This window comes from Ceratosolen solmsi, unplaced genomic scaffold (genome assembly GCF_000503995.2).
Source record: "Ceratosolen solmsi marchali unplaced genomic scaffold, CerSol_1.0 scaffold47, whole genome shotgun sequence".
Classification (NCBI taxonomy): domain Eukaryota; kingdom Metazoa; phylum Arthropoda; class Insecta; order Hymenoptera; family Agaonidae; genus Ceratosolen; species Ceratosolen solmsi.
Window position 1 is genome coordinate 10,026,878 of NW_011948419.1, and position 26,958 is coordinate 10,053,835.

At 20.9% G+C, this 26,958-nt stretch overlaps 1 protein-coding gene across 2 annotated transcripts; it reads left to right on the forward strand.

The window, feature by feature from the left end:
- The first annotated feature begins 276 nt into the window (after positions 1 to 276).
- Positions 277 to 26,673, forward strand: Fs(2)Ket (Importin subunit beta Fs(2)Ket). Of its 2 annotated transcripts, XM_011497710.1 has the most exons (7): positions 277 to 434; positions 4,369 to 4,427; positions 4,494 to 4,676; positions 6,333 to 6,686; positions 7,102 to 7,251; positions 20,413 to 22,271; positions 26,191 to 26,673. In XM_011497710.1, coding segments are annotated over exons 1-7 (2,661 nt in total). In that variant the 5' UTR covers positions 277 to 379; the 3' UTR covers positions 26,192 to 26,673. The 2 variants fall into 2 exon arrangements, with proteins under 2 accessions (XP_011496012.1, XP_011496011.1); XM_011497709.1 differs by lacking the exon at positions 26,191 to 26,673 and having other exon boundaries at positions 20,413 to 22,275.
- The last annotated feature ends 285 nt before the right edge of the window (positions 26,674 to 26,958 follow it).

Consider the following 26,958-nt stretch of genomic DNA (forward strand, 5'->3'; position numbering starts at 1 on the left):
TATATTCTATATTTGTATCATTTCATGGTAGACCAAGGTCAAAGCAACGAAATTAAATTCTAGTATACTATTAATGTACCAGAAAAATTAATTGATTCTTAGTTCTTGTAGAAAAAAATCATCATAAATGAAGACTTATAATAGATTATTCCGAAGAAAATTTATTTATTGAATCGTGAGGTTAAAGGTGTATTATTTACATAAATGAACATTTTTTTCTTAATTTCTTACTAGAATCAAAAATTACAATAATTTTTTTAAGCTTTATATCTTTGTTTAATTTTGTTATTTATATTTTAATAAAGTTAAAATAAATTAAAGAAATATCCACTTTATTGAAGGATCGTGCTGGTTCCTTGATAATTGTAAAATTATATAAATGGATTCCACTACACTACAATTGATACAAATTCTCGAAAAGACTGTTTCACCAGGTTAGTTTTTAATGTGAAATGAAGTTTTATAAACAGCATGCATAAGTATCGGTACTGTTTCATATTATTATATCTTTTCTATAAAAATAACAATTTATAACGATTTGGAAAAAGTCATGAAAAATTATATATTATTAACAATATACGGTTATACAATGTATATATGTGTATGTGTGTGTGTGTGTATATATTTACATGTGCTTCAAATATAGACATTCATTTGAATAGGTATGAATATTAAATATTTGTAGCTTTTTATGAATTCATTTGTGTAAATTTTGAAATTCTTAGGACATTTTCTAATTTTATTTCAATTTCATTGTGATAATATTTATATTTAAAATAATAATTTTGTTTAAAAATTCATTTTAATTTGTTAATTATATAAGAGGAAAATAATATTTATAAGACAAATTTAGTGAACATATTTTTGTTGTATAGAATATTATTTACTTATATGTTTATTATTATATGTTATATTATTATATAGTAGGTTATAATTAAGTAGAAGATAGGCACTCTAATTTATTATAAAATAATTTCTATTTATATTAAAATAAATAATATTCTACAAACAAAAATTTTCAATAATATTTTATACCATGAAAATAAAAACAGGTTAGGTTTAATGCATTGAATTAATTTATAATTTAAAAACACGATTGTATGACATTATTTATTATATAAATTATTTTGAAATAAATGGTAATGATTACTTTTTGAAACATCTATATAATTACTTATAAAATTATAAAAATTTATTTATTAGGGTTTATTAGGATGCGAGTTTATATATTTATACTTTAAAAAGCCAATTAGTTTTGAGAGTTAAGTTATTAGAGAATCAGAATTGTAAATTATTGATTTATAGAGTAAATGATTACTGATATCTTTAAAATACATTAAATAAAATTATCTTAAATTTCATTAATTATTGAATTCAATTGGTATAGAACTATGTAATGAATTCAAGACAATTTTATTCTAAGTAATATAATTATTTTGTTTAATGTAGATAAATCAAAAGTTTTTTTTTAACTTTATATATGATGAAAATTAAAAAAAAAATTAACATTAATATGATTGATATAATTTATATTGATATAAATCTATTTTATATTAATTTTATATCATATCTTATAATAAAAATATCTTATTGATTTATTAATATTGATATATATTACAAAAATTATTTTTAGTAAAAATATATTAAGTATTATTTTACTTTATTAATGTACCAATATATGTATAATTAGTAATTTAAGTATAATTGATATAAGTCAGTATTTTTGATGTTTATATTTATAATCCTTTAAATTGTGTAGCAAATTTACAAAATAAACAAAAATTTAATTATCAGTTATGGAATCGTTTTTGAAAATTATGAATTTATTATGTCAGGTAATAAAAGTTGTATTCAAGGATTCTAATGTTTATATGTTAAATTTTAATTTTTAAAACAATGATACAGAAATGATTCCATGGTTTCAAATATCCAACATAAAAGAAATTTTTTTTATTTAATATAATGAAATTTAAAAAAATTTATACAAATATTTTAGTATTAATAAATAAATAATTTTAACACTTTTCAAACTATTTTAAGTAATAAATATAAAATAACTTTGGTCTAAATTATAATTTTTTTTAACAAAGTAAAAGTTGTAGACAAATTATTTTTATTATTATTTTTAATGATTTTATTTATTAATTTATCTACCCATAAATGAAATAAATCTTATTAAATAGGGTATGAAGATAAGTCATACAATCTAATCATTAGCTTATATTTTAATAGGATATTAATCAAATGAATACAGACAATATTTATTAATTTTTGGATATCTAATGCAATAACTATTAAGAAAAAACAAAATTAAGTATGAATTCATGAATAAGTTTAAACATTTTTAATATATGATTTCTTGTTATAATAAAAAATAGTACCCATACTTGGATAAAAAAAAGTTTTATTTAATTTTTTATATTAAAAATAATTAAATATATATTTAGTATAATTATCATTTTTAATTAATATAGTACACTTTTAAATATTAAAATCTTTTAAAAATTTTCCTATTGAATTATAATCAAAGTTGCTTTTTTAATTATTTTATTATTGTACCATAAAGTTTTCTATGAAAATGATTACATTGAATATTATTTTGTAAAATGCTATTAAAGATATATATATTTAAATATTAAAACTTTGTTATTAAAAATTATTCGAATTATTATGTATCAAGTATTTTATTGACAAATAGTAGTTTAACTCCATTAATAGGATTATAATTAATTATAATTAATAATTGAAAAGATATTTACATGAAATATAATTTTATTTTGCTTCTAATTCATGTTGCATCAGCTCCCTGAAAATTTTTATAATTATATATATAAGGCAGTAGATTATTATGAAGTTGAGTTCCAAAGGTTTTCATAAATCTGTAAAAAATAAAATTATTAAAAAACAATTATAATATGGTATTGCATTACGTGATTGATTAATTATTTATTAGTTTTCTTTGATGAAGATTTTTTAAGTAACAGAATCAATAAATTTTTTTAGTTTAAACTATTAATAGTTTAAAATTCAAAATTATTTTTTGCCTTTAATATAGCAGAACTTTTATTCATAATATTAATTCAATATTATATTTGAAATGTTTGTATGTTTTGATACACATAGATTTTGAATAAAATTCTATGTCTAATATTTTACATTATTTATTAATGATCTTATTAAACCCACTTTTCAAGAACCTCAAAATACATGGTTAAGATATACATAGATTAAAGTAAGAAAGCAAGATATATTTAATAAGAAATTATGAATATAATTTTTAAAATAAACAAAAAAAATTGAATATCAATTTCATTTGTTAATTAAATAAGCAGATTATCTATAATATTAAATTCTAAATAATGTATGTTTTCTTTATTTTGTATAAAGTTTATAATGCAATAAAAATTCTGAATACTGTGTAAATTTATATAATGTTCAATGCATGAATTATGTAGGTGGTTATAATAATAAAATGTGAAGGTACTTACAATTTTGAATCTTATACAAATGATCAAAATTAATAAATACATTTTTTAAAAGTTATTTACTATATGCAAGAGTAAGTAAATTTAAGTTTCTTAAAATCTAAAATATTAAGAAAAGTATAAAAATATATTCAATGAAAATCAAATTTTATGGAAAAACAATGGGTATTTAGCCATTTTTTAAAATTATAAAAAAATAAATGTGATATTTGGATTATATCAAAAATTTGTATGGAAGAAAACAACATTACAATGTATATAGGAGTTTACTAAAGATTACTAATATAAATAAATTCTTTTCATTATTTTTAACGTTGTTTGGTTTATTTATGAATTCATTTATCAAGAATTTAACTTTAAGACCTAATAAATTAACTTTGATGCAGTGGAAAACTTCAATTTTGTATACAGTTACATATATATTTACATATGTAGGTTTCATTATGTGTTGTATTTCAAAACTTTTTATTGGACTTATGAATAAAACTATTATATAATAATCTTGCATGTATGCCAAACCACAGTAATATTAAATTGCTCATAAAGACTATGTAATATACCACAAGGTGGTACAAACACCTAGTATTAAATCCTTATATTTTATTTATCTGTTTTTTACATACATTCCAATTTTATAATATTATACTTTTACAATATTTAACTGATTTATAGATTTATTCTGATTTAATCAAAATTATAGATAACTATCTTAACATAATTATATCATAAAATTTATTAACCAAAATTTTTTAATAGTTTTTTAAAATGAATGTATACAGTAATATATTAAACAACTTTATTTAAAGTTATAATGATTGCATAAAATGAATTATAAATATTTGTATTTATGGTACTTATTAAATATAATCATATAACTTCCTAGATAAAAATGAATTGGAAGCAGCCCAGAATTTCTTAGAACAAGCAGCATTGACTAATCTTGTAAGTATTTCTATTTTATATAAAAACTATAATTGTTAAACAAATATGTCATTTTGGAAATTTTAGCATGAATTCGTTCAGAGGCTAAGCGGTGTTCTTATGACTGCTGCTGCTAGTACTGTGGCTCGAATGGCAGCTGCTTTACAATTGAAAAATCAACTTACCTCGAAAGATTTAACTTTAAAATCTCAATATCAACAACGATGGCTTGCTTTTCCTTTAGAAACAAGAGAATATATTAAGAAAAATGTAAGTTTAACTAATTTTGGTAGAAATTTATCTAGAACAAAATAGTTTGTAATATTTTATTAAGTATTCTACATTATTCTTCAATTATTTTATAAATTATAGTATATTATATAAAATATTTGTTTTACTTACTATACTTTCATTTCTACAACCGAAGAGCTTTATGTTTATCTCATATGTATTTTATATCTTAAATCTTTAAATAAAATTTCATTTGTCAATATTTTTTAATATCTATTTAGATCATAGTCAATTGAAAATATATTTTATTTATAAAAAATGTAAGAAATGAATATCTTCTGTTGTATTTGGTAGCAAATAATTTACACTTGTATCAAAAATGTTACTTTTCTTTTAATTATTTTATATAAATTTAATAAAAATTTTTGTTTATTTGAGATTTTATAATTACATTAATGTTACTATTTTCATCTTAAGTTAGTGTAAAAGTGCAGCAGTAATATTTTTTTGTAAATATAGTTAAGCTCTTTATTATATAAATATATTTTATAATATAAACATTATAGATATAAATATAAACATAAATAATAATATAAACATTAAATTAGTTTTTTTTGTATTATACATGTATACATCTATTTAAATATTTGTACGAATTTAAAAAATTTTGATAAAATTTCATATCTGCTTTGTAGTCATTTAATTATAATTACTATATTTTGTGTGTCAATTTAATATAATGCTTTTATTATAACATTCATATTAAAAATCCATATTACTTAAAAGGTGATATTTGATTTTTTATCATTAGGTTAGTTATTCTTTTGTAGGATTCGATATTTATTACAATTTAACATTAAAATTCTTACAAAGAATTAGTAGTTTTAGTTACAAAGAGAAGATTTTTTAAAGCTATTAAATTTAAGATAATTTTTTTAAAGAATTTTTATAAAATAAATATATTTTCTTTAAAAGTTTAAAATATATTTTTATCGTTTGTAATGTATTTATAAGATTTTATTAGATAAAAATCCAAATACATTAATGGATTAAAAAAATTAATAAATTAATGGATTAATTAATTAATTTTATTTTAGGTAGAATTATGTGATAATTACAATATGCACATGCATCAGTGGTTAAATTTATGATATTAAATGAATTCATAAAAAAGATTTTATAATTTTATAATTTAAAATAAATAGACTGAACAAATACAATAAAAGTTCGATTTACTTTTTTAGCAAAATTTATGCCAACATATTTCATTTATTAGCTGAAAATTTTTCATTCATTTTTAAAAATATTGATAAATTAATTTTTTTAATGTGCATACAATAATATATGTTAACTTTATTAAAATTTATAATGATTTATTGTGGCTCAGTAGAACTATGGTCTTCAACTAACTATATCCTCAAATTTCTGAAAGTAAAGTAATTATACTTATTACTTTGTAGTAAGAAATAAAACAATATAATATTAATTTAATATAATGACAATAATATATTATGTATATACATCATAAAGCTTTAAAAACTACTTTACAACTAACTTCAATTTATTGCCTGTTTCGCTCAATAGTTTATTTATATAATAAGTCATAGATTGATAAATATAAACACTTATTAATTTTTAGCATAAATATGTGAATGAAGGAATGATTAAAATATATAACAAATTCTATTTTATTAGATTTTAGGTGCATTAGGAACTGAAAATAATAGACCTAGTTCAGCTGCACAGTGTGTTGCATACGTAGCTGTAGCTGAACTACCAGTTGGACAATGGAGTGAATTAATTCCACTTCTAGTAAATAATGTAGCTAATCCAAATAGTACAGAAATGATGAAAGAGGCTACACTTGAAGCTATTGGTTACATCTGTCAAGAAATAGATAGTGAAGTGCTTGTTGCACAATCAAATCAGATTCTTACTGCAATCATACATGGTATGAAAGGATCAAATGCATCTAATCATGTTCGTTTAGCAGCAACAAGTGCACTTTTTAATTCTCTTGAATTCACTAAAGGAAACTTTGAAATTGAGGTGATTACAATTAATGATTAAAAACTAAAATATTTTCTATTATTTTATGTTGAACATATCAATAAGATTTTACAATTATATAAAATTTATTTCTGTAAAAGATTGTTCAATACTATATGTAATCTTTTTAGTTATTTTACTGTAATACTTTATATAATTATAAATGTTTATAAATCAGTATTTAAAGAAAAAAATGTACATATTTAAATTTTAATTCTTTTGCTTTTTATTAAAATGATATTTGAAATACATTTTATACCAGACAAAAAAAAAAATAAATTTATGAAAATATAGTAATTTATTAGAAATAGATATATCTATTATATTGTTTTATTCATTTTTTTAGTTATTAAAATATATAGACATTAATTTTTTTTATAAAAACGAACATTGAGTAATAAATATATATTTTTAGTCTGAAAGGAATTTTATTATGGAAGTTGTATGTGAAGCAACACAATCTACAAATACACAAATTAAAGTAGCAGCTTTACAATGTCTTGTTAAGATTATGTCTTTGTATTATCAATATATGGAACCATACATGGCACCTGCTCTGTTTCCAGTAAGTATTCAATTTTAATATTTTATAATCATTTCAATTTTGTTTCATTAAATTACATAATGAACATATTTAGGAAACCATACTTGTATAATATTTTTATTAAATATACTTTATATATTCCTTTGTAATTTGTTTTAATTAGAGCTTTTGATTCAAGAAAATACATATATGTATATATTAAAGATTCTTTAGAGTAAGAACTCTATGTATATTTATTTAAAAAAATTTTAATTAAGATACATTCAATTTATAATCCATATTTTTTTAATTTTTTTTTTGGGTAAAAACATTGAATTATAATATATAAATACTATGTAAGTTTTTGTAGAGAAAAATTAATAAATTAATTTTTTTAATAAAGTGCATACATTAAATTTATAAAACTATTATAATTAATTATTTTGTTTTTATTAAAAATCTAAACATTAAATACTTTATTAAATTGTAATATAAATCTATCTCTAATAATTTGTATTGTTGTGATATACCTCTCTGTCTTTCATCGTACTCTTATTTAACTTTTAATTATCTTACATGTCTATATTTTCTTGAATAAAATAAAGGATTTTAAGAGGGCTCTCATATATTTTTATTACAATGTTAAATGTATTATTAATTAAAATATATGTTGAAAAGTTTTAAATTATATTTTCTTAAAATATATTTACATATTGAATAAATATTTTATTCAAATTAATTCTACATTATATACGTTGTTTAACTCTATATAAATAAATATTTATATATTTAATTAAAACCTAAAATCATAACATACAAAATTGCTAAATTTTATTTGCTTGTACATAGTAATTAAAGAGTAAATAAATATAAAGAATAAGAAATATACTGTAGTTTGCTTAAGGGATATTATTTATTTTAATGAATAAATCTATTAATTTATTTAAAAATAGATAAATAAAAGATAAATGTAAAATACATAGATATATTAAAAGAACTACTTATAATTATTTTAATTATTGATAAAGGATTACGAATATTATTATTTTCTCACTAAATATATGATATTGCAAGCTGTCCAACTAATGTATAAAATAAAAAATGTATGTATCATTGTTCGTCAACTTTTTATTTTATAATTACATATATATAATAGTAATTAATAATAATTTTAATTCAATAACATTAGAAACTTAAAAAATTATGATGAAAAATGAAAATGATGCATTAAATATTATAATTTCATTTAATTAATTGGTATCTTTATCTTCAATATTTTGTCCTTTTTTTGCTTTGCCTAATCTCATACGTTTATTTTGAACATATATTGAAATTTTTGTATACAATAATACCATCACTTACTGAACACTTACTAGATGCAAACGTAAGTATTAAATATAATCAAACAAAAAAATTTAAAAAAAGAGAGTAGGATTAGAAACGATCAACATTCAATTTGTAAATCAAAGACAATAATAGATTAATAAAGTAAGTTAGGACTTTCGGAAATTATTATATAATGTATATGACTGAATTATTTTTAAATAACTTAAGTCCATAGAGCAATGCAATATTTGAGTAAAAACAAAGGTTATAGGAGTTAAAATTTATATTAAAAACATTTTGCATTACTAATTTAAATATTGTTAACTTGGCGATAATATAAAGAAGTGAAAGCATATAAGATAATTTGTAACAATTAGATTAAATGAAATTTTTTCCTATCATTGCATAAAAATACTACTATTTAAATATTGTATATTTTCACTGTAGTTAATACTACTTATTTATGTTATTTTATATAGTCAATATTCAAAATTCTGATTAATTAAAATCTTTAAAATTTGTATAAGACATAAAGAAATATATTATTTTAGTATTACCAGAAAAGATTCTAATTGATATTTCCAATTAAATATTAAAATAATAAAAAATTATATAAATAAATAAAACAAAATATTAAATATTTTTTTTATTATATTCAATGTCTATTATCAGGATTATAAGTGTACATGTTTAATTTTTAGTTATTATATCAGTATATTTAACGTATCGTAAAAGTTAAATATTACGATTCTAATATGAGAACGATCTGAAGATGCATATAAATATCGACACGTTAGTCGGGAAAACTTTTCACGCGAAATTTTTAATTCCTTACATAACTTTACAAATCTTCCAAAATTTTATTTATGAACAAATATCGTTATAATATACTAATTTGAATTCATACATTTTATATTTGAAATTATTGTTTTAAAAACAATTTTTTGAATTTCATTTAAGTACAAATTAACATTTCTATATCAATACGTATTTTTTAAGTTTAAGTAACAGTGTGTATTGCATGTCTATAAATGTTGCATACCTATTCATAGGCGTTTATTACAAACTTTTCTATGTAAATGCATGTCTAATGTAAATTTTATAAGTGTAGCTTAATTATGATTAATAATCAATAATTTATGTATATGTAATGATTACAGAAGTATATTTTCAATAATTTACTATTAATTTAAAATGTAATATATAATATTGTATTTAAATATTTAGTCAAGATATATTTGTTATTTATGTAATTTTTTAAGATTGTAAAAATATGTGTCAAGGTAAGTATTCAATAATCATATTTAATCTGAAATTAAATAATGAAACTGTCATTGTTATATATATATATATTCATTTTTTCTAGCAAATATATTAATAATGAATGATGTTTGATCTTCAACATTCTTTAGTTTTATTATATATAAAATTAATGCTTGAACAATTATACATAACAATAATTATGTATAATTTTACATTTAACTGTACATTATCTTATTACGATTTTTAGAATATTATGAAATTATTTTTAAATATCTTGATCCCATAAAATATTTGTAAATAAATAATTAAAAAACATTTCTTTTGGTATAAATTTTGATATTTAATACACATCATAAGTAGATGAGATGGTGTTTATTTCAATAACAGACTTCCAGTTGAGTACTAAGTTAATTATGTTGATAAACGAAAAAAAAAACGAAAAAAATTAATCTTTGTGCCACAAATCAATGAAAGTTTTATATAATATTTATTACTTACTATTATGTTTAGTAAGTTCATAAAGATATACTTTCATAGTACAGCATAAAGTAATTTTTATTTTCATGAATGTTAAATAGTAATATATTATTTTAATAACGCCAAATATATATGATTTTCTTCCTTAATAAAAATTTGTATAGAAAAAGATAGTTTTTTTCCATTATGTATAATAAATTCCATGTTAGGTTTCGTTTTTCATAATGTTAGATTTTCATTTTTTATGTCAACAAATAGTCATATTGTTATTGTATAAGTTACTAGAAGTATATTTTAACCAAATGTATTGAAGTTTGACTTCGTCAAGTAATTCATTATTTTCCAAGTTTATTATTAAATAATTAATATATAATTATTTAATAAATAATAAATAATATTTAAAAATTATTTAATAATTAATAAATAATAATAAGAAATAATTATACTAGTTTATTATTCAAGTTTATTAATACTACTGCCGATTCTGTAGCAGAAAACATTTTCAATCATAATATTGAGATTATATCTTTTTTTATCATTCTGTTTTGGATTAAATTTAATATTAAATTTACAATATAACAAAATGTTATTATGTAAATAAAAACTCGATTTCCATTTTTAACCGTTTTACATGATTAAATATAAAAAGTTACATGAATATTGTATGCTAATTCTTTTTCGTGTGATCAACCTCCTTCCCCCTTCTAATTCCCAAGTTGTTATGTTAAAGAAACAACATTAGAAATTATTAATTTGATTGTCTTATTCAAAATTCTACTGTACAATTCATATTATTTATAAGTGATAAACGATGTATTCTATTTTAAATTTTTATTTAAGATTTTGCTTTATATTAAATATTTTATAATAATAAACAATACAGAAACAAATAATTCATTTGAAACTACAAGACGTTAATTATTTATTTAATTTTATGAAAATTAATGTTAATTTTAACATCTTAATAATTCAGTTATAATAGTGATATTTAAATAGTACACTGAACTACACAATTAAAATATTGTTATAAATTAGAAAGACATTTAATTAAACAAATATTGATTGATACCATTAAAAAAAAGATTAAGAAATTAATTAAATCATTTTTAATATAATTATTGTTTTAATGAATTATATCATCGTATAAATTAGTATAAATTTATTGTTTCGTATTTTCATTAATACAAACATAGATATGTAGTAGTCGTTAATGATCTAATTATTCAGGTTTTTGAGAAATTTAGTTATAAATGTAAGTTATTTTTGTTATTACATAAAATAGTTAGTTTTCGAAAATTTCATTCTCATACCATTCAATCAATCAAATATAAAGATTGATTAATTAAATTTTCTTACTGATTTATAATATATGTATTTATAAATCATTTATTTATTAAAATTATGAGACATGCATAGATATGAATTGTACAATGAAATGTATATATTTCATTTATACAATATATATATTGAAGTTTGAATCAAGATTTAACTTTGATTTTTTCATTATTGATATATATTTAAATATTTAATTAGTTTATGTACAGCTTTTAATCTGATTAACCTAATAACTAGAAGATTTAGGAATTTAATTGATTTATTATGTGAATTTTATCAAACTTTACTGCATTCACTTTCATTAAATCTAAAATTATAAATATAATGACGAAGAACATACTTGATTTTCTTGATTTGTCTATATAAAATAAATCAGAAATAATTACTACAAACGTGAAGAAAATAAGTAATTATAATAAAAAATTTGGATCATTAAATAATATTACAACTATATTTTTAAGGAATTTTTTCAAAGGAATAATAAAATATACGATTTTCTTTTTCAAGTAAGAACTATAAATCAAGTTTTTGAATTACTATGTAGCACATTAATTAACATATGATTGCACACTTTTGTTTACTGGTTAGTTGTATTAAAAACGTTTTTGTAAGAGTATTATATAATGTATTGCAAGATATTAATTTCATTAATTGTTTTGTTAATGCAATATACTGTTTGTAATATCATAAAACATTGAATCCGTTAATTTAACTGATAAAACAAAGTGATTGTATATACGATAATAGAATATAGCGTGATTTATTTTTAGATGAATGCAAACATGTGATGTGCTAGTGGCAGGCTGACTTTAGTTTTCTCTCTTTACAGCTTTTTCAACGGTACTTCTGGCATCGAAGTTTTCTTATTGTACACAAACTAGGAGCAACTTACAAAATGTTTGCAGGTAAGTTTATAGACAAAATGTCTATAAAAATTAGAATACTATCATGCATGTTTTAAATATGAAATAAGAAACTTAATGTTACAATTTTCTTTATTAGTATTTTCACAATATTTTAAGAGCTTGTAATGACTAATATTATTTTTTATGCTTGACTAAAAAAATCACTACAATTTACATTGCATTTTAATTGCATTGCTTTATACAGTTCTATCAGTTTCACTCGTAGGTATCAATAAAACCTTTTTATTAATGTATTAAGGGTGGTTATTCTATTACTTTTATTGAATAGGAAATGTGCATGACATGTTAGTTTTATATTTGGTTAAAAGTTCTTCGTAAAGATGTTAGTGAAGCTTCTGTAATTATACAATATTTAAAATATTTTTCATAACAAATATTTATACGTAATATGTATTAATATTTTATAAATCTTATAATAATATAAATTAATAAAATAATAGACATTGAATACAATAAAAATATAAATCTGAATATATATTTCTTTTAACATTTAGGAATTATTGTTATGATTTATAACTAAAGTTTTATAGTATTGTATTTTATAAAAATCTAAATAATTTTAATAGTTTTATATTTTTAAGTGTCTTTTTTATATTACATTTTATTTACAAAATTGAACTATATAGATTTTGGAAACACTAATTTTTTTATGTCAATATGTGAAGCAAAATTATTTAAATGTCAATTGTACTCACGTTAATGAGGATACTTTGGATCGACCCATTAAAGTACAATACAAATACAAAGGTATCATTACACATATATAAGTAAAAATATATTAAAAATTAATCAGATCTATTTATTGTCCCATATGTACATGGCTTGTCTTGTGCAATCTACTCCAGAATAATTTAAATTATTAAACATTATTAAATATTTAAATAAATAAAATAATTGTAAAATAAATTTATAAAAAGTTGGTAAATATATCGTACACTTATATACTTCTCACTCAAATTCAACAAAAAATATTACCATTTATTAAATCTCAAGAGTATTAATTAAGAATTGATGTAAATCCATTAATAGTCTTAGCTTATTAAGAATGAAGTTTTATATGATATGTTTTCTATTAAATAATAAATCACGTAATTGTTTAAGAAAATTAAATCATTAAATTAATCTACATAATGTTAATTTGAAATAATTATTTTCTGCTTCCGTAACCCTTTCATAAGAGTATTTTTTTAGTCATAAGAATGTAATAGTATAATCTATTAGAGATGGTAAATTAAGTAAAAGTATTTATATAATTATTTAAGTTGATTCATGCCCAAATTGTATAGAATATGAAATAAAGGAGGATAGCTAATTTTAATTTAGTCGATCATGTTAACAATTTAGACATAATTGTAAAAATTTGTACACCTATTCGGATGCGTTGTTAAACCGGTAGCCAATGTTTTAATTAAATGAAAATCGTTATATATTTATAATGAAAAATGAATGTAAAAGATTATAGCTAAATATGATACAATCTTAAAAATATTCCATAATTTCTATCAATACTGGACTAAAGATTAGTATACAACAATTTCTTAATAAATGTTGGATAATTAAACTCAAATAGAAATAGATTTTAATACAAAAATATTTTAATTCAAATGTTTAGTATTTGACAATTAGTATCTACGTTCTATTTGTTAAACAGATCAATTAAAAATTATGGTTTAATTTTTTTTTTTAATGGAAAGGTACGTTTTACTAGTAAATTCGATTATTTAAAATTTTAATTAAAGTATTAATAATTTTGTGACGTTGAAAAAATAATTTTTTATGTTAAAATTAATTTGCCGTCAAATTAGGTAAGTGGCATGAATTAATATTTATAGAATATTGAGTAAATGAAAAACATTGAATTATTAACGTATTATAAAGATTTTTTTATTGTTAATGTTGATCAATCAAAATTAGTTTTAGTATCTTTTATGACTTAGTAGAAGTTACTAATTCAGATTTTAAACAATAAAACAAAATATATATGAACCTAATATTTTATAATAGGAGAAAGGTATATGATAATTAATAATTAGACTAATTAAATTAAGCACTCGTCTAACGCGACTCCCACATATAATATGATAATTGACGAAGCATTTACTTAATTATAAGGTTTAAATTATAAAAAAAAATCATTATGCCTGTTTGAAAATCAATCAAAATGTCTCATATGGAACTTAATAAGAAAATAAGATAATATGAATGAATGGAAAAATATGTATATCAACCTGATAATTCCAAGAAAATTTGAAAGGGCGAAACATCTGTATAAAATCTCAAGTAAAAGAAAATGCAAGAACAGGGAATAATTTACTAACTTATTAATCAAATAATTTTAATAGATAACAGAATTCAGTAAAAGCCAAGCAGATAATACATTGTATTTTTAAATAAATAAACAGTAAACAAGAACTCTTATATTCCTCATATATTTTTCAGTCTCTAAATTATGAAAATCAGTATATTTATATTTTTTTGCTTTTCTACTTCTATCAAACATAACTATATAGTTTTAATTAAAAATTGTAATATAAATTATAATTATTAATAAAAGTAATGAGTATATTATCTCATTTAAACGAATGCTAGGAATTCTTTAATTTAAGAGTGAATATTTCTACCTACAATTGAAATTTTATTTATATGAATTCAAGGAAAATACTAAATAATTAAAATATAATTAATTATTAAAATCAGTATAATTCGTAGATCACGCATAAAAATGTAAATTATAAAATGTATAATAAAGTGTTAATTGTGGCAAATCTATTAAGAAGTATCAGTTTACCTAAAAATCGTTTGATTAAACCGTTATGTAATTAAGCTTATTAGATATAAAAACAATTTCTTTAAATTAGTTATAAAATATTGAGTATTCATAAAAAGTTCATTATCAATCTACGATAATTTCTACGATAATAAAAAATCAGTATTCACGCTGATGCGGATTGGTAATGTGTATTGGTTATAGGCCTAGCAAATTATGTTTTAATTGTTTTAAACAAAAAATTATTTTTTTAATTATGTCTTGTTAGGTGAATAGTTATACAACTTTCTGTATTAAATAAAGTTGACTTTAACTAGTTTACTACACCAACCAAGTACACCACAAGTGCAAGTACTTTTTATAAAAACATTCTTTAAAAGTAATAGTAATTTTACTACAATTTTTTATGGATTAAGGAATATGAGTAATTTTTTTATTATTATTATTATTTTCCGATCATCTTCGCAATTTTCAAATTTTTAATACTATTATATATATATTGAAAATTTTCTATATCTACTCTGTGCTATTCTAATGAAGATTGTGAAATGTTTCTTATGCAAAAGAAATTTTATTTTTGAAAAATATCTAAAATTATTTTAAATATTATTATCATTCAAGTAATACAATATATGTATTAGATTATCGATGGTTTAAGAATCAATGTTATTAAAATTTAAATGACTTATTATGATCGGATAGATTGAACTGTCCTAATGTAATCGAATTTTGAATAAGAAGCACGTATTCATAAAATTTTATTTTTTTAAATATCAAATAATTCTTATTTTTATGTCGATTATGATATAATTCTGTTTAAACTTTTATTTTTTAAATTTTACGATAAAGCTATAATTTTCTTAACCGAAAACGATTGATACGGAATGTTTTTAGGAAGAACAAACTGTTATTAAAAATTAGAATATTGAAATCTAAGAGATTACATATGTTAATTAAAAACTCAATTATAAAAAAATTTAAATGGAAATTGGTATGTATAATAAATTTATCAATAATATAACAGATGCTCGAGTATGTTCATTCTATGATAACATTTATTCTTACTTGGCTTACATTTAGTGTAGTAAAATAGAAATGTTTTTAAATATGGAAATTTGTAATGTTTGATTTTTAATTTTAGCAACTGTAATATGGTTACAATTGAATGCGCGAAGTTTTAATACCGTAAACATGATTTTCCACACTTTTAAAATTTATACAATTTTGAAATTCGTTCTATTACACAGTTATAGTTTTAAAGATAGAAATAAATCGTTTTATCAACTTAGATTATTAATATTATAAATTATAGTATAGTATCTCTTTCTGTATTTTTTCTTTAACGAAAAAGTTGAAAATATATTTATTACTTAATTTTAGGTGGCTTTTTCAATTATACAATAAATATGAAATTGTTTTCATGGTATAGTATTATTGAAAATAAAATATAATTTGAATACGTCCATTCAAATACCTTTTCTATTTTTAATAGTTTCATCAAAAAAATATACAGCTAATTTCTTGTATAAATATTAATTATCAAAAATATCAATAAGTCTTTGAAAATGAGAATTCGCTAATTGAATACAGTAATCATTTAATTTGATATGATAATAGTAAAGTACATACTGAGGTATGTAAATAATCTTAAGAATCAGCCTTAATTAAATAGCTATATATGAAATGCAAAAAAAAACAAAAGCTACGGGTTTATTAGTTTTCCTACGTTCGATTATATTTACAGTTATATATTTATAAAAACAGTACATAGCACTCATTTAATAATTTTATAAATTTTATACTTTTTCTCTCCATTCAATTTTTTTATAGTCTATACGAAATGTGTTGAAATTATTTATTTATTGTGCATAAATTGTGACTGTTTTATTTAACGAATACAAGATTATGAATAAATTAAGACAAATTGTATCTGAATTAATAGTTGCTGTAACATAATTAAATATTTTATTACGTTAGAAATAGTCTAAATTCTTATGTATTTATCAGCTACTATATTTAATTATAGTTTACAAGCATCATTTACCTTGCGAAAGCTAGGAATAAGTCAGAAAATGCGTTGAGACAGCATGAATGGTTATAAATAAAATGTACGTGATTGACACAGAGTCTGTAAAAAGTAATAAACACAAAGAACTGAAGCTGTTAAAGAAAGAGAATCATATTACTTTGCTCAATCTTATTATTGTAAGATGGCCTTTACTAATTTAATAATGATAAATACACCGTTTTTAACTTTTAGTTCATGAGTATATTTTTAAAGCTTTTGTATTGTTCAAAAACTCAATTAAAAGAATTTGAAATATATAAAATATAATGCAATACATTTTTGAAGAGCTTAAAAATTGGTGTTCAATATTAACGAAGATATTCCAGTTCGTTAAAATGTATAATTTTGTATAATATAATAATTTATAATGTATATAATTGACTTTTTTGTCTATGTATCATTATACAACTATGCGTCTATAAAAATATTTGTTTTATTTTAATGTTAAAAAATTTTAAAAGCAAATAGTATTTTAGTATGTATAAGAAAAAGAATTTTGTAAACATTTATATATAAGTATATTAAAAATAATTTTTTATGCAAATTGAATTAATAAATATGGCTAAAATTGAATTTTATTTACATGCATTGATTCAAGATTGAGTTTAAAAAGTTTATTTTTAAATATCAGCAAGTAGAATGCAAAGTGATTAAATTTTAGAATAGAACATTAGATTATTTTTTATTTTTTAATAAACCTAACTTATCTGTTTGCATTAAATAGAATTTTTGATAAAATTTTTATACACACACACACTTATATATATATATATATATATATATATTTATTTATTTATTTATTGGTAATAAGAAAATTTATGTAGGTATTTTATTTTTTATATTAAACATGAGCTTAATAATTATTATGTATGATTAAAAAATATATTTTACCAACCGTCGTTCTAATATTTCGGCTGTAATATTGTATTGTGCTTTTGCTTAGTAACTCACTATTCGTACTGCTTTCATAAACATCTTGTGTAAATTTAATTGTATTGGAATATTCTTATTATAATAATGTAATGATTTATATAATAATAAAATAATTGATATTTAATTGAAAAAGAGAATTTGCAAAATTCCCTTTTGTCTTTAGTATACTTATTAAAACTCATTTGTTAATTTTAATAGATGCTTCTTGTCCAACATGGTATGAAGCATTAAACATGAATTTAATTATTAGTTTTTGAAAATAATTACTCTCTTAATTTCAATACAAGTAAAGTTATTTGTTATCATATTAAATCGTATACATTTTATTTATAGAAGTTTCTGTAACATAATTAGAAATTTTATTATTATTCATTTATTTTGATATTCAAACTGCTTTTTATAATTATTTTAAGAAAGATTAAATAACTTAGTAGTAGGTGTATTATTGTCAATACATACTTTATTATGAGTACTATAAACTTTTCTAAAGCTGATAATTTTAGATACATTGTACACCTCATAATTTAGTTGGATATTTTATGATGTTTCTATCTGTATATCAAAATAAAATTCAACAAGTATACCGAAAACTAATAGAAATTTGAGAATATAAAATAAACAGCAAATTTTTAAATCGTGTAGTTTAAACAGTTTATAATTTTTATTTGAAACCTTTTTTTGTCTACGATTGTTAGGAAATTAACAAATTAAACATCCTTCTCCAGTGATATTTATTCAAATGAAACTGTTATAGAGTTAGCAATTTCTGTTGAATTGTATTTTTCAGATACCATCGTTATTATTTACGTCACTAAATAGAATACAGTGTATAATTCTATTTATTGGCATAATTATGTTGTCAGATTAAGAACTATTGGTAATTAAAGAATGCATAGATTCGTTAAAATTAAATTCAGAATCAAGAATCGATCTAATTTATTTCTTTTAATCGAATTATCAAATTAAGATAGTAAAATAAGATTTCATTTGATAAAATTTCATATTTATTTCATTCATATTGAATAATTGTTTGGATTTTTCAACCGCATAATCATAAAACTTATTTAAACTATTGACTATCGACCCTTTAATTAATACATATAATGAAGTTCAAAATATTTTTATATTAATATTTAACATTACTTGAATATAATTTTGATTATATTTAATTCAAATCTACCAAAATTTTCAAACAGAATTGAAATTATAAATTTATATTTGTCAAGATATAATAATAATACGAAATTTAACAGAATTTCGTATTTCTTTTTTGTTTTATCGACAACGTGAAAATGTATATTTCATATGAAGTATATTTTGATAACACTGTAAACTAGACGTTGCCTTAAAACTACTATTAACTCGCTTAGAATTTTTGTAAAATCTACAATAATTTTCAGATTCCTTGTAAATTTATGGAAGATTAAAATTTAAAAGCTATGATAAAACTACAAATAGTATAAGTACCGTAAATAAAAATGCCGTACAAGGCATTTTTAGACACAGTCTATCTATTTTAATTTTTTTAGATTGTGATAAAAGTTTTAAGAAAATGTTTGTAATATATATTTAGAAAGATGTCTTTTATGGAATTTACAAAGTATATTTAATCCTTACGATATATTATTCATTGAAATCTCAAGTGAAAATTGATTAGAAATTATGGTCTTAAATACAAAAATGAAGTCAAATTGGTGTGGAAATATAATTATTAAAGCAAATTTATTGACGAAAAATACTTAAATATTGAAATATTGTTATCTCATATAAAATTATAAGCTAGATAGTTTAACATAGGCGTATACGAGATAATATTTTTATTTATAAGAATATTGATACTTCACAACTCTGTCGTTATTAAATTAATCTTGGATCATGATTTTTGTTAGCATTATAATAAATCAAGAACAGAACGATAAGAAATCGTTTTATAGTATTTATTTGGTTGAAATGTAAGTGGAGTTTCGAAATATACATATATAGTCATAATAAAATTTTGCCTTTAATAATATCGTGATAAAATATATATTATATATTTATGTATTAAATTTTTAAAACTATTGCAACTTTTTCATTAAAAATAATTCTTATTAATATGCATGTTATAGATTACTTTAGAAGCTATGAAATCAGAGACAGATGATGTGTCTTTACAAGGAATTGAATTTTGGTCAAATGTTTCGGACGAAGAAGTTGATCTTTCTATGGAAGAAGGAGAAGCATCAGAAGGAGGACGTCCACCATCTAAAGTCTCGCGACATTATGCAAAAGGAGCTCTTCAATATTTAGTACCAGTATTAATGCGAAAATTAACTAAACAAGAAGAATTCGACGATGAAGATGATTGGAATCCTTCGAAAGCCGCAGGTGTTTGTTTAATGTTACTTGCATCTTGTTGTGAAGAAAGTATTGTTCCATATGTACTTCCTTTTGTAAAAGACAATATAAAAAATCCTGATTGGCGATATCGCGATGCTGCTTTAATGGCATTTGGATCTATTTTAGGAGGTTTAGAACCAGTAACATTAAGGCCTTTGGTAGAGCAAGCTATGCAGACTTTAATTGAGTTGATGTATGATGGTAGTGTTGTTGTACGAGATACAGCTGCATGGACATTTGGAAGAATATGTGAAATAATTCCTGAAGCTGCTATAAATGAAACTTATTTTAAACCATTATTAGAATCATTAGTAAATGGATTAAAAGCAGAACCACGAGTAGCGGCCAATGTTTGTTGGGCTTTTACAGGACTTGCAGAAGCCAGTTATGAATCTGCTGAATGTATCGAAGAAGGAAAACAACCAGAAACATATTGTATGTCTCATTATTTTGATTTTATTATTCATAGACTTCTAGAAACTACTGATCGATTAGATGGAGCTCAAGCAAACTTAAGATCTGCTGCCTACGAAGCTTTAATGGAGATGGTAAAAAATTCACCTCGTGACTGTTATGTAACTGTACAGAAAACTACTATGGTAATCTTAGAACGTTTACAGCAAGTTATGCAAATGGAATCACATATACAAAATCATTCTGATCGAACACAATACAATGATCTACAATCATTATTATGTGCTACTTTACAGTCCGTACTTAGAAAAGTTACAACAGAAGATGCTCCTCAAATTTCAGATGCGATAATGACAGCATTATTATCAATGTTTAATTCCAATTCCTGCAAATCTGGTGGTGTACAAGAAGATGCCTTAATGGCAGTATCAACACTCGTTGAAGTTCTTGGTGAAGGTTTTCTAAAATATATGGAAACGTTTAAGCCATTTCTTTGTCTTGGATTAAAAAATCATGTCGAGTATCAAGTTTGTGGCGCAGCTGTTGGACTTACGGGTGATATATTCCGGGCATTAAAAAATAAAATGCTTCCTTATTGTGATGAAATAATGACCCTTTTATTGGAAAATCTAACTGATAGCACAGTTCATCGTTCTGTTAAGCCACAGATTCTTTCTGTTTTTGGAGACATAGCTCTTAGTATTGGTCTAGAATTTAAAAAATATTTAGATGTAGTATTTCAAACACTTGCACAAGCTTCGCAAGTTTATGTTGATAGATCTGAGTATGATATGATTGAATATCTAAATAGTCTTAGGGATGGTGTACTTGAAGCTTATGCCGGAATTATTCAAGGACTTCGTGGTGATGGTACCAACATAAGTTCTGATGTGTCTTTATTAGAACCCAGTGTCCCATTTATAATACAATTTATAACTACCATAGCCCAAGATCGTGAACATTCTGATGGCAATATTGCAGCCTCATCTGGACTCTTGGGCGATTTAGTGACTGTATTTGGAAGTAAATTGATGCCCCTATTAGAAACAGAAGTATTAACTGATCTATTAAGTAAAGGCAGAAAATCTCGTTGTAATAGAACAAAAAGCTTAGCAACATGGGCTACAAAGGAAATTAGAAAATTAAAAAACGCGAATAATACTGTATCGAGTTGGTAAGTAATAATAAACAATAGAGAATAGTTTTTTATTTAACGTTATTCAAATTAGTTATTTTTTTAATTTAAATAATATTGCAATCATAAATTATGAAAATATTTTATTCATAGTGTATGATTTAAATTTTATTATGATTGAATAATTTTCTTTATTTCGTTTAGCATATTTTATAATTATTTATTTTAGGTAATATATCTCTATAATTTTAGTCATTCTCAATTTTTGATATTTACATAGTAAATATTTTATATGCAAATAATATTTACTGTATTGGAAATACAATTTTGTGTACAATATATATATCTATTTTGCTGATAATTATTCATTATTACTGAAAAATACTGAGAAACATTTAACGGCCAAGATTTATTACAAAATACATAATTTATATTCTTTAATTATTTTATTAAACTGAAAAAATATGTTTTAAATAAATTTAAAAGTATCGTAAATCAAGATTTTTTTAATTAGTTGGATTAATTATTTATTTTACTTACGGTTTTCAAATAATTATTCTTCAAATATATTTCATAATTAAATATGTATATTTAAAATATCTGTAATATATCATAATTGAAAATAATTATAAAATTTTATATCATTTTTTGTGTATTTTTCTATTGTTTATGTTGAAAAGTATTCTCAGTTTATAAACTATTCAAAATAACTATATAATCATTTTAATATATTTGTATATAATCGTAAATTTCGAAAATACAAAGTTTTATAAAAAATCGATAAGTGTTCAATTCGATCAATTCAAAATCTTTATTTTTACTATTAAATTATGAAAATGTATATTATTATATATGTATAGAAATAAAAAAAAGTTGAATAACAATATTCAAGGGAAATTGCTAAAGCTGTTAGAAATTTAAATTAGAAGTTCAAATACTAGAAAAATTATTTTTTATAATGTGCATTTACTTGTAAGCATTTTCTTTATCCTGATTATAAAAGTTATCTGTATTAAACAATTATGAACCGATGAGTATTCGTCTAAAAAACATAAGTCATAATTTAATCGAATTCTGATATGTAAACACATAATAATTATGATAAAGATATATCACGTTCAATAGTATTATTTTCCCAATTTTGTTATTTTTAGGGTATGATTATTTAAATCAATTGGTGGATTTTTCAGAATTATTTTTTTTTATTGTATAGATATCTACGAAAACGATATCAAGACTCGCAAAAATATTATACTTATCTCGCAATTTGAAAATTTGTCATAGGGACTTTTTGCTGAAGTTAATAATAATATTTGGTATTTCTAATAAAAATTTCTATGAAAATTGTTTTAATGTTTCTAGGGAGTCAATGATAGAACTGTTTAAATATATATTTACAAATTTCTATGAATTTTTTAAAAAATTCTTATAACGTTATTAATTAATATTATTGTAAGATAGACAAACGATTATAAATCAAACTTGTAAATAGTTTTTTCAAGGAAAGTAGTTCTCGATTTATTTACTAGATTAGTCTCAGTCCCATTATTGTGTTATGAATTTATTCTGATTTAAAATTTTTAAATTTCAATAACAATTTTAGAATCAACGTTTTCATCTCCATCCGATTCCTTGTTTTAGTCTTTATTTACTTTATTTAAATTTTATAAGATATGTTTTTATAAGGAAAGTACATAATTTTCTTTATTTTAACATGATCCGATTTTCAAAAAAATTCGAAGATCATATTTCATTATATAATCAAATATATCTACGTGAGAGAATTTAACATATATATATTAATTATATAGTATGAAACATATATAAAGTTTTTTATATTGTATTATTTTTCAAAATAGAAAATCATATTTATTTTGGTTGAATTATGCGTGTACGATAATGAAAGAATTAATTATCTATCAATTATAAAGATAGCCTTAGGCCTTTATCTTGGGATGTTATTCTCTCAGTATCCTCGAGTTATATACGGCATCAATTGATTCTCAATTCACTGAATACATCAGCATTTGAAGTAATGGGATATGTAAAACAAAGCAACAGGTAATGAATAAATATTTGAATAAGTAGCGTATATTTAGATCATTATATATTTATGTGTTATTAACTCAATTATTTATTAACAAGATAACTAATGTGTAATAATGATATAAAAATAATGTATAGATATGTCATCCTAAGTTTTATGTTTCAATGAGAAACTAAGTTATTATTAAAAGAACTAGGTAAAAAACAAAGATCGTTTCTTTATCAGATGGTTTCGCTACTTTTAACTTTTTAATTTTCATTTTAATTCATTGCAGGTTTAAGAATATTGTAAAGTGGTCATTATTAAATAAATAAATTTATTGTTAGATACAAATAATAATGAACTATTAATTTTTTTAATTGTATACGTAGCCTATAATGTATTCATGCAAGTAGAAAAAACAATCGTTTATGTTATGCAAAATAAAATGTTTTTCTCATACATACATCTCTACTTGAGGAGGACTTAAAGAATGCTTCATTGTTCACCACTATATATTTTAATTTTTTAACGTAAATTGTTTAGAATTTTATTTTAATATAATTATAATTACTTTTATATTAAAGGTTTTTCAACATACTTTTAATATACGTAGAAGTTTTAATATTTTAATCATTCACATACAAAAGATATCTTAATTTAATCATTAACATACAAGAAGTTCTTGATAAAATCTAAATGTGCATGATCATAACTTATCGGATTTATATGGGATTCAGCATATATAGGCTGTGTAATAAATTAATAATAAACTTTCAGGTAGATACTATTTTTATTTGGAGAATACTTTTAATTTCTTGTATTTCACCAATAAATAAAAAATAATTTAGTTGCAAATTAAACCATATCAACAGTACTTGTCAAATAAATAGTAAATAAATTAGATAATAAATACGGGCTTAGTTTTATTATATACAATGAACAATTATTAGAACAATGAAATTTAAAAACTTGTATTTAACATATTCTGAAATGAATATACAAATTATATTTATTAATAAGAACGATACACAGAGGAAACCTAAAGAAGTTTGGTAAAATATATATCAACTTGCGATGAGTAGACCTATTACAAAGTTATAGCAGCAAAAATGATTGAGAGTTTCAATATTTATTTATAAATTGAGAAAATTCAACATAATTATAAAATGTAGAATAAAAACAACATTCGTCTAATTAATTTGTAATATAAGTCTTTAAAAATGTTTCAAAGTACATCAGAAGGTAGATACAGCATGATTGATTGTTAAATACAAAATAAAATTTATAAAGATGTATATAGTAAGTATTTATTTCATTAATTTGAATAAAATCGTTATTTTTTATTTAAAAGTGACTATTTCAAAAATATTATATAATAGATAAACATATTGCACAAGTTAATAATAAAATGAAATATATTAGAACTAACAAGAATTTTCATATGAAAAGTCACCTTAGAAACTATCTGAAGGTATGGAAATGACGTACTGGGCTCATTGTGTATGTTAAAAATTTGAATGTGGTAATACAACATTACATTACACAAAAGAAAATATGAATATTATAATTTTGTATCGCTGCGCTTAATTTCATAGTTGCTATGTTTGTATTGCCCACAAACTCATTTTTTAAATCTAATTAGTGCTAACAATTTTATGTTAGGTTTATAAAATTATTTAAAACTAAATTTTAGTATTCTTTTAAATTAAAAATGTTCGAAATTCAATTATTTTTATCTATATATAAATCATTCAAAATAGACAAAATTTTTATATCACTAATTAATTACAATTAATTATATATTACCAACGTACGGAGCCTTTAATGTTTTTCAAAAGTACATATATATAATCATTACTTTATTATTTATTATATAAATATTTGTTAAAATTTGAATTTATACATCAATTTTTACTACTTTGATTCCAGATCACATTGTAATAATGTCGCTTTTCAAATTGATCTAACTAAAAAGATTTCAAGTCAACAAGATTGGATGATACGGAGTGAGTGATAGATGTGCGTGAGTTCCAATTCATTGACGATGCAATGATAAATCTGCACGTAATAGTAGTGATATAAAATTTTCGGTTATGTTGATGCAGGTAATATATGTTCCTGTATAGGTTATCACTCAATGCACCGTTTCTGCCTTTTAAACTTGGAAATGAAAAAAAAATGGATGTTAATATTGTATGAAGATATGAACTCTTATTGTATGTGAAATCAGATGTATTCATACAAATGATTTTGCTATATCGGGTGTTGAGGATATCTGTATTTCACTATAGTTAATGATACTTTTATATAGAATTGATATGTGAATGCATTTTAATTTGTAAGAGTTTTATGAATAGAAACATTGGAGCTGTACGAATGAAAATAAAAGTGTGAAACATTTTAGATTAAAACTAAATAACGAATGTCGTTTAATTAAAGAATTTCTATAAGTAATTAATTTTTTATATTTGTTTTACTGTAATCCTATACAGTTAAAAAAGTGTTTTATAACTAACATTAAATTAGTAAAAAATATTGGATTTAATTGTAAAAATAAATTTAATTATACTCTAAAACTATTATAATAATTGTAAAATATAGGTAATTTAATAATTTAAAGCAAAAATTTAACGTTTTATTCACAATTTTAATTATAATTAGTTTATTTGTATAATTATTAATTATTATTTAACATAT